This window comes from Temnothorax longispinosus, chromosome 3 (assembly GCF_030848805.1).
Source record: "Temnothorax longispinosus isolate EJ_2023e chromosome 3, Tlon_JGU_v1, whole genome shotgun sequence".
Taxonomy (NCBI): Eukaryota; Metazoa; Arthropoda; class Insecta; order Hymenoptera; family Formicidae; genus Temnothorax; species Temnothorax longispinosus.
Window position 1 is genome coordinate 18,804,485 of NC_092360.1, and position 8,917 is coordinate 18,813,401.

At 34.3% G+C, this 8,917-nt stretch overlaps 1 protein-coding gene across 5 annotated transcripts; it reads left to right on the forward strand.

Annotated features, from left to right (window-relative positions):
* The first annotated feature begins 1,203 nt into the window (after window positions 1-1,203).
* On the forward strand, window positions 1,204-8,911 carry LOC139810584 (uncharacterized). 5 transcript variants are annotated; one of them, XM_071774260.1, is made up of 13 exons: window positions 1,204-1,458; window positions 1,629-1,890; window positions 2,247-2,367; window positions 5,711-5,835; window positions 5,952-6,227; window positions 6,325-6,476; window positions 6,564-6,657; window positions 6,744-6,938; window positions 7,034-7,201; window positions 7,319-7,469; window positions 7,592-7,692; window positions 7,771-7,842; window positions 7,932-8,911. In XM_071774260.1, the coding sequence occupies exons 3-13, from the start codon at window positions 2,277-2,279 to the stop codon at window positions 8,292-8,294; spliced, it is 1,788 nt and encodes a 595-aa protein (XP_071630361.1). In that variant the 5' UTR covers window positions 1,204-1,458; window positions 1,629-1,890; window positions 2,247-2,276; the 3' UTR covers window positions 8,295-8,911. The 5 variants fall into 5 exon arrangements, with proteins under 5 accessions (XP_071630361.1, XP_071630358.1, XP_071630357.1 ...); XM_071774257.1 differs by lacking the exons at window positions 5,952-6,227; window positions 6,325-6,476; window positions 6,564-6,657; ... (4 more) ...; window positions 7,771-7,842; window positions 7,932-8,911 and having other exon boundaries at window positions 1,586-1,890; window positions 2,247-5,383; window positions 5,711-5,839; XM_071774256.1 differs by lacking the exons at window positions 5,952-6,227; window positions 6,325-6,476; window positions 6,564-6,657; ... (4 more) ...; window positions 7,771-7,842; window positions 7,932-8,911 and having other exon boundaries at window positions 2,247-5,383; window positions 5,711-5,839.
* Window positions 8,912-8,917: the final 6 nt, after the last annotated feature.

Genomic DNA, 8,917 nt, shown 5'->3' on the forward strand with positions numbered 1-8,917 from the left:
TTTATTGTAAACAGTATAATACTTATGATATATTCAGAGATCGTTTTGTGCAATTTTTCTTTTAAACATTGGAAAACTTGGCTTCGCATTATTATTCTAAAAAAAATTAGTATTATTTAAATATCGAGTTACTAATTAAATAATGCGCACCAATATTTATTAATACTTTACTCATGCACTTAAAAATTTTCCAATTTATCTTCCGATTTTATTGACAAAGGATGCAATAACGCGTGCGGGAACATTTTGGAGATATAGTCGATAAAACTGTCAGAAAAATACGACCTCATGACGGATTTACACGTGTGGAATATTTTCGCGAATATTTTTTCAAAGTCTGGCTTCGCTGCTGTCCATGAAAACTTTCGCATGACGCACAAAGAGACTATTTCAATTTAACAAAAATGTAACTGATGTCTAGCTTGAGAAAGAACACGTGTCACGAAAGTGTGGAATCGCTTTTTAATAGCTGGATGGTATAGGGTGAGACAGGACTCGATTTATATTCATTTAATTAACTTTCGAAGCGACGTAGGATATCGCCTGGCACAATTACTTTCACGGATGCTTTTATATGTAAATCTTATTATCTCTTCTGGTTAATTTATTCAACACGTCCAAGCGTAAAGCAAAGAGTCTCAAAAGGGAAAGAATCGGGAAGAGAGGATCGTTCAACTCTATAGTTGCATATTCGCCTCTCAGTGTGGTGCGACGATCTTGATGCGCGCTTTCAATTAATCGTTCGCGTCAATGAGCTCCGAATCGCGTCTCCTCCGCGACCTTCGACTCTCGTTCGCAGCCGCGTAGGACGGTCGAACTTGACTTTGGTGGAGCCCCGTTGATTTTGGCAGGCATGCGTATGTGCGGCTGCACGGTTTATACTCTCTTTTCGCGCTTCATGGTCAATTCCATGACGATTTTCTCAATATCAAGCACATAATCCGCCTCATCAAATCGTCAAAAAAAATCATGTTTCGAACTCTCGTAATCTTAACTATATACGAGCAAACGAGATTCGACGAAATGCTTTGCACTCGACAGATTTCTGTGCAACGCATAATTTTGGTAGATACGTTAATTAATGTTCTGGAGAAATCATCAGGAAAAATTTTATTTCTCTCATTATTTTCGTTGTTAAATCTGAATCTGATTTGTTTTCTTAAATAGTTCTTCGGAGATATGTTATGTGGCATAATTGAATCAGTGGAAAAGTCACTGATTCCATCAGTGACATCTTGCATCGCTAATAAAACAGTGAAACAGGACCGAACGCGCTGCGCAATCAGCGAGAACGGCAAAGCTCACAGATTCGTCAGTGTTATATCGTTATTCACTTATTATTATAGTGGCTTCCAAGAGAACATGCTCGTGCGTGCGTCTTATACATGATAATATAATATCAGTGAAGAGAAGTGATATATGCATTATATCTTCGTTATTGATAAGTATACATTGGTGGTAAGTAAAAGTTTTTGCATTATTAAATACAAAACCGATATTCGCGCGCCAATTCCCTAACAGCACATGGCAAGGTTAGGTTAGGTGCCGGCGTACATATACACATAATTTACGTATACTTTTTTAGATATGATTTAATGTAAATACATGGTTGGAATAAATTTGAGCAGGATCGACGCGATTTGCAGCACGCGTTGCCCCATACGGATCCTGCGTGCCTAACGTTCGACCACTTCGACGTCAATCGGCGGCGTCGGTTCCTCGTTCTCCGTTGTCAACGCAGCAACGTCCTGCTTGCTCTGCTTCTCCTTGTCGAGAGTCTTCCGTCTTCCGGTGGCTTCTTCATGAAGGTCCTCTCGTTCGTGAGGTCTATCACATCCTAGGAATCGAGCACGTCCGACCAGAAGGAATTAATAGAGTAGTTACGAACACGTGAGTACACCTCGATGAAGAGTTGTCGCGTGCCAGGCCAGTTTGAATAAATTATGTATTTAGTGTAAATACATGTAAATACATGTTTGAATGATGTACTTATAGTATTATATTTCGCAAAAAATGCGGTAATATGCGGTTATTTTAATAACATATTTTTGGCATTTTATAAAATTTACTAGAATTTTGAAACAGCAATTTTTACAGCACTTTGTGTACTGCATAATAACATATATTTTTAGAGAACGCATTTTGGCGAAATTATATCTGATTTTTATTATTTTATATACTATTATTACTCATGTACTTAATATGTGTAAGTTGTCTAGCTGGATATACATTTCAATTTGTTTCAGATAATCTTCAATTATTAAAATTTTGTGGATATGGGTGAAATTACGAAATGGTCGCCAAGCGAGGTAGCAGAGAAAATATTGGATCTTACACAAGACAATATAGTTGCTAATGCTTTTTTGGGTGAGCATTCTGAATGAGTGAGCCAACATTTTTTTTCATGCAGAGGGCTTTTGTAATTCTTGTTATAGATGTAATTATATTCCTGATTTTTAATATCATATTGATTAACAAACACTGATGACTGTCGAAACTCATAGAATTTGTCTGTACAGTTGAGGCTCAGAGATGATCACTGAAAGATCGTAAATAATAGCTGCGGTCCACTTGACGCTTCAGATGCTTTAAAGCGTTCTTCTTCTCCTTCTTTCTTCATTAAAAACAAGGAGAAGATGAATGCTACGAAGCATTTGTAGCGTATCTCGTAACATGGAATATGTGATCTCTCAGTGGTTATTTGTAAATTCTAACATTTCAGACGAGTCGTAACAGTTTTGGATTCAAATATCGATATCGATCTGAAGTTGTTGCAGCGTTTTGCGAAAAGTGATATGGATCGTCTGAATTGTTATGTATGCCACCATAATGTCCCCAATGGATTGAATGGTTTAGTTAGGCATTTACAATTTTCTCATGGACTTACAATTCAGCGGGGAATGGGGAAAAATGGTTTTGAATGTGGCCAAGATGGATGTCGTCGAACGTTTATGTATTTCTATACATTGAGAAGGCACATACGTCGGTGTCATAGATACAGATGTGATGATAATTTAGAGCCTGAATTAATTCCTAACGACGAATTAATTCCTGATGATGAATTAATTCCTGACGACGAATCAATTCCTGACGACGAATCAATTCCTGACGACGAATCAATTCCTGACGATAACGATGAATTTCATGCACATGACGCTGCAGTGGAAGAAGTGGACAACGAAAATCTAAACTTTGATTTATATGCTTCGATTGTCAGATTAATTGCAAGACTTCAATCCAAGGGAACTATGAGTACCACTATTTTGAATAACGTTTTAGATGAATTAGAGGAAGTGGTCTTGAGTTTAGCTAGTTCCTTGAAAACAAAAGTTGTCAATTATTTTCAAGCAAGAAATGCTACTGAAGACCCTGAAGTTGTTGAACTACTTTCTAATTTTGATTTTGAAAATCCTTTCGATAATTTCCGTACTTTGGAGAATCAAATAAAGGCATTAAAGACTAGCTGTGGTTATATCGAGCCCGTAGAGATTCCTCTTGGTTACCGCATGGAAAATTCATTAGATAGTGAAACTGGAACTTATATACCTAAATTTGTACTTGAAACTTGTCAATATGTGCCAATAATAGATACTTTGAAGTTGGTAATGTCAAACGCAGAAGTCAAACAAGCTATACTTTCTGAACAGCCATCAGCGAATGGTATTCTAGCTTCATTTGTGGATGGAGATCATTTTAAAAATCACCCCCTTTTCCAGATACATAGGCATGCCTTACGGATACAGCTTTATTATGACGAGTTGGAAATTGTTAACCCTCTTGGATCTAAAACAGGAATCCACAAATTGGGCGCTTTCTATTATACAATTCAAAATATTCCGGCTCATATAAATTCTGATTTAGGAAGTATACACGTTCTCCTGTTATGTTCTGATGCAGATGTCAAAAAGTATGGGTTTGGTCAAATATTGTCCCCCTTTTTGAGTGATTTAGAGAAGTTAGAAAGCGATGACGGAGTTAAAATTATGCTTCATGATGAGGAATTTAATTTACATGCGACAATAACTGCTTTTTGTGGAGACACTTTAGCTGTGCATGAGGTATTTAATATGCTTGGACCTAAGGCGAACAAGTTCTGCCGAATGTGCTTATACTCTAGAGAAGACCTGCATGCTGGAAGAACAGGATTAGGCAATGAAAGGACTGAAGAAGTATTCAATGAGCATCTGGAGTATTTACGCAGGCATAATTTTTCTGCTCCATCCATGGCAGCAACTGGTTTGAAAGATGACTGTTGCCTTAACAAGTCACGATATTTTCATACCTCTAGGAATAAAATTTTTGATGTGATGCATGATATTCTGTGCGGAATAGGCCCTATGATATTAAAACTTGTACTTCATCACTACGTTTGTATTACAAGAAAATTTACTGTTGATTACTTTAATAGCAAAATTGCATCATTCCAATATGGCTTTGTGGAAAACAAGAACAAACCATCCGCAAATTTTTCTATAAATATGCTCCAAAAAAATGATCATTTACTAAGCCAAAAGGCAATGCAGATATGGGTACTGTTAAGAGCCTTTCCATTCATGGTTGCAGAAAAAATTGACAGAGGAGATGAACACATAGATCTAATATTACTATTACTAAGAATTATGGAAATAGTGCTGGCTCCAAGAGTAACAAGATCTTTGATGCCATATCTGCGAACCCTGACAAAAGATTTTATGAATACATTTCGGAAACTCTTTCCCAATATCAATTGCATTAACAAGTTCCATCATCTTATTCATTATGCAGATTGTATACTTTGGGCAGGCCCTCTACGATGCTATTTTTGCATGCGTTTTGAAGCAAAACACGCTGAAATTAAATTGCGAGCTCAAAATGTTCACAATTTCAAGAATCCTCCAAAGACTCTAATCAGAGTATGTCAATGTGTTCAGAGTTCAAAATGGGGAGCAGGTGATGTCAAACTCAAGAGAGTGCATACACTGAGTGGTAAAACTTGTCATGTGCAGGAAACTCAAAGCAGACAATTTCTTCTGGAATTAGGCTATGTGGATACAGACAACGTATTTCGATCCAAGAGTATTAAAGTTAATGGAGTAGAATTCAGACCTAGTCTGTTTGTTTGTCTTAAGGCTGCAGTAAAACGAAGAGAAAATCTCCCTATATTTGGAAAAATCGTAGAAATAGTTCTCTTAAGAGAAAATAAGGTGTATTTTCTAATTTTTCGCTGTGAGACTACAATTTTTGATCCTCATTTTAATGCATTTTGCATTGAAGTTGGAGATACAGATCATGCTTTACATTTTGTCTCAGTTTCTTCACTTGCCCACTTTAAACCATTTAGTCCATGGACAGAGCCAACCTCTAATGGTCTTTACATCAGTCCTCGCCACATTATTTTGTAAAAGTGAGTATATCTCTCAAGTGGTTGGTTGTGGAATTGCTTTGTTTTCATTGTGTGTATTTTTTGCAATCGCAGAAAAGTGTAACTATCCACTTTATTTGTTTACATGTGTAATATTTTTTTTGTGAAATTAACTTTATTAATATAATGTTGTCTTCAGGTATATTTTATTCTATTATCTACAAGTTCTTTATTTTTATTTTTTTTTTAAATTACTGTTTACTATTTTATTTTGTCTAGCACAAACTATAACTAATCCTTATTTTCTCGGTGTTGGAAAAAAATCTTTATTTTTCATTGATGTTACAATGAATATTCTATTTTTTTCAGACCAATGTATCAATGGGGAAGCTCTCTTAGAGCTATCAGATCCAGATTTAAAAGAACTAGGAATTAAATTGGGGCCCAGGAAAATAATAATAAAATTTCTTCAGGAATTAAAATGGAAATCAACTGTAAGTTTGCTTTGTATACTATGCGTAGTAAAATCTATAACTTAAATTACTGCAATTTAATTTCATATTTTATTAGAGAGATTAATATTTTATTTTTACATTCTGTTCTTTCTCAGGTAATACTGGGGAGCTTTCCTATTGATACTGTACATGAAGTGCTGCAAGGAGAAAAAGTAGAGGACATTATAACCCAAATGTCCGCTGAAAATACTGGAACAACATCGAGCCAACACTCATCGCAAATATCCGATAAAATAATCGCTACTACTAGTTCTGCTGAAATACTTAATTCCAAAAGTGATGTACTGCAGAATCATCCCGAACAGTTTTCAACGTTTTCCTCCTCTACACAGCAATTGTCTCAATCAGAAGTGAACGTAAACTTATTCTCGGTAAAATTTTTACATTCTTGGATATGAATTTAAAATTGAGATTTTTTGTGTATTTTCTCTAAGAGTTTTTCTTTATTTCTCTTTTTTTTATTTTTAGCGCTATGGAACTGTAGAGAAAACACTTGAAAACCATGTACAAGGTGCCTCTATATTAAAAGCTGCACATAAAGGCTCTTTTAATGAGTCCGATAGAAGAGCTCTCGTGCGTATTGTCGTGGCTGAGCTTATTTCAGCACAAAACAATAATTAGTAAGTAGATATTTCTTAGTAAGTAGTAACTTCTTCATTTGAGCTCTATCATAATAGTGCATGAAATGTAATGGCATTTTATTTTAGCTATCCTCCGGATAAAACAAAAATATTACTTGCAAGTGCTATTGTTTCTGAATTCCCCCTACTAAAAAATAATGTGAAAGGATGTAAAGGATATGTAAGTTTAATAGAATGATATTCAGTAATATTTATCACGACTAATATATCACGATACATTATTAATATTCAATGTAATATTTTTAGGAACATTACTACGATCCCAAAACTAAACAGGGATTCATTGAATATCGACTGTGGACAGTCCGCGCAAAACTCTCCCCTGAAAAAAAAAAATACTCTGCAATAGCAATGAAAAGAAAAGCACAATGCTTAAAGGAAGGTTCTAAAAATTTAGATACTGATTCAGTGCTTCTTAACGAAGCCATTTTGGAGGAAAAGGTTTGTCAGTATATGTATATTTTGGAATCTCTAAATTAAATAAAGTTTGTCTAAGTACGCAACATAATTATTCTAATTTATATTTTTGGTTCTAGATATCGTGGATGACACATAAGTTGCCATCCGACAGCAATAAAGAATGTATAAAAAATTGTCTTAACAAAACTTTCTCAAATAGAAGGCAATGGATCGTACACTCTGGCCCTACTATATCAAATATTTTTGAAAAATATCCGCGCCTCCTAGACTACCGTGGTGAAATGGTGAGTTTGAATTCAGCTCTTTCAATTTTGGGATTACTGTTACTACACAATATGCTTGTGTTTCTTTCTTTTTGTCAGACGATTTACTAGTGCGGATATGATTTCTTTATTTTTCAGATAGAACAAGACTTTATTGGTATTTATTCGGGTTGTGAAGACAATTTTTTGGGCAAATTCCCTTCCTTTTATACTAAAAAAATTCTTGCTTACGCCACACAATATAGACCAGATATCATGAAAAAAACTAACAATTTGCCAGTTAATGATGGTGAGTGTTTTAGACTAATAAATTGTTTTTATTTACTGATAAATTTACTTATTGACCGGAGTAGTTCTGACTAAAAAGTGAAATTTTTCACAATATGCCTGGTGTTTCTTTCTTTTTTTCAGACGATTTACGAGCTCTGATTGTTCTGACTCTCCTTTTGCCTCCATCAAACTCTTCACGAAAAAATAATGGAGGAAAAGGCAAAGGAAGTAGCAAGAAAAAAGTGAGTAGGTTCTTTCATTTTACTTTAGGCTATTAATATTTTTTTTAAAGGTAATTTCACACATCCTCTTTATTACAGTTGCAAAAAAAAGATAATGAGAACATTCCGAATGCTGAGGTACCAAATCCCCATCTCATAAAAATTTTGCCAGTATGTTTTTAAGCTTTTAGATGTCACCACGTATTTATAATAAAAGGAATACATTTTGCAAATTATCGCTGTACATCTTTGTTCTACAGGAAGGAACAAATCTTCCTCATACTGAAAAAACCTTAAGGACTGAGGCGAATGGCAACATACAACCATATATTATGTGCATCCGAGGTCAACAAAGGGCCACTTTCTTCGTTCAGGGTGACGGATGGTTCCTTAATCTTCCGCATCGAGCAACTTCTATAGCAGCATTTGATCTGTTATTCAAATTGTATCAAGTACTCCACGTTTCATATCCACCTTCTCTTTTAAATTTTTATAATTTCATTGAAAGCTTTGTTTATGAAATTAATGTCCAACCGTCAAGTATTGTTTCTTCCTTACATATTAACATTTATAACGCGGAAGTTGGAGAGCCAAGTAACAGAGAAGAGAATAATATTTATTAAAATATTCTTTAATATATTATTCATTAAGATATTATTCATTAAGATATACTTTAAGACTTTAATATATATTCAAAAAATATAATACATTAAAATATTCTTTATATTAAGATTAAATATAATATTTTTAACCAGCTTTTAATTTGCTTTGTAATTTTAATCCACTACCAGTAATCCACTAATTATATCATATATTTTAGTATTAGCACATATGAAATGCACACAGAAAAAAAATTAGCTACAAATTTTGTCGTAAATATGGATAGCTAGATCGTTTACAGTGAGAGCTATTAATTTAGCAATAGTTCTTTTTGCAATTATTATTAACAATAAGTAGCAAAAGGTTCAGCAAAATTAGAGCTCTTGCTGTAAAAAAATGTTAGCTGTCCATATTTATGACTAGATTTATTATAGTAGCTAATTTTTTTGCGTAGTACGTTCACTAATCAAAAAGTGAATTTTTCACTGAGTAAATCAGTATACTTTCACTGATTTATACAGCATTCTAAGTTTCACTAATTTTTCAGTTGAATTTCACTGATTGTCAGTGGCATACTTTAGACTGATGCCTTCAGTGAATATTCACTGCTAATCAGTGACTATTCACTGTTTCAGATTTAGAGAGT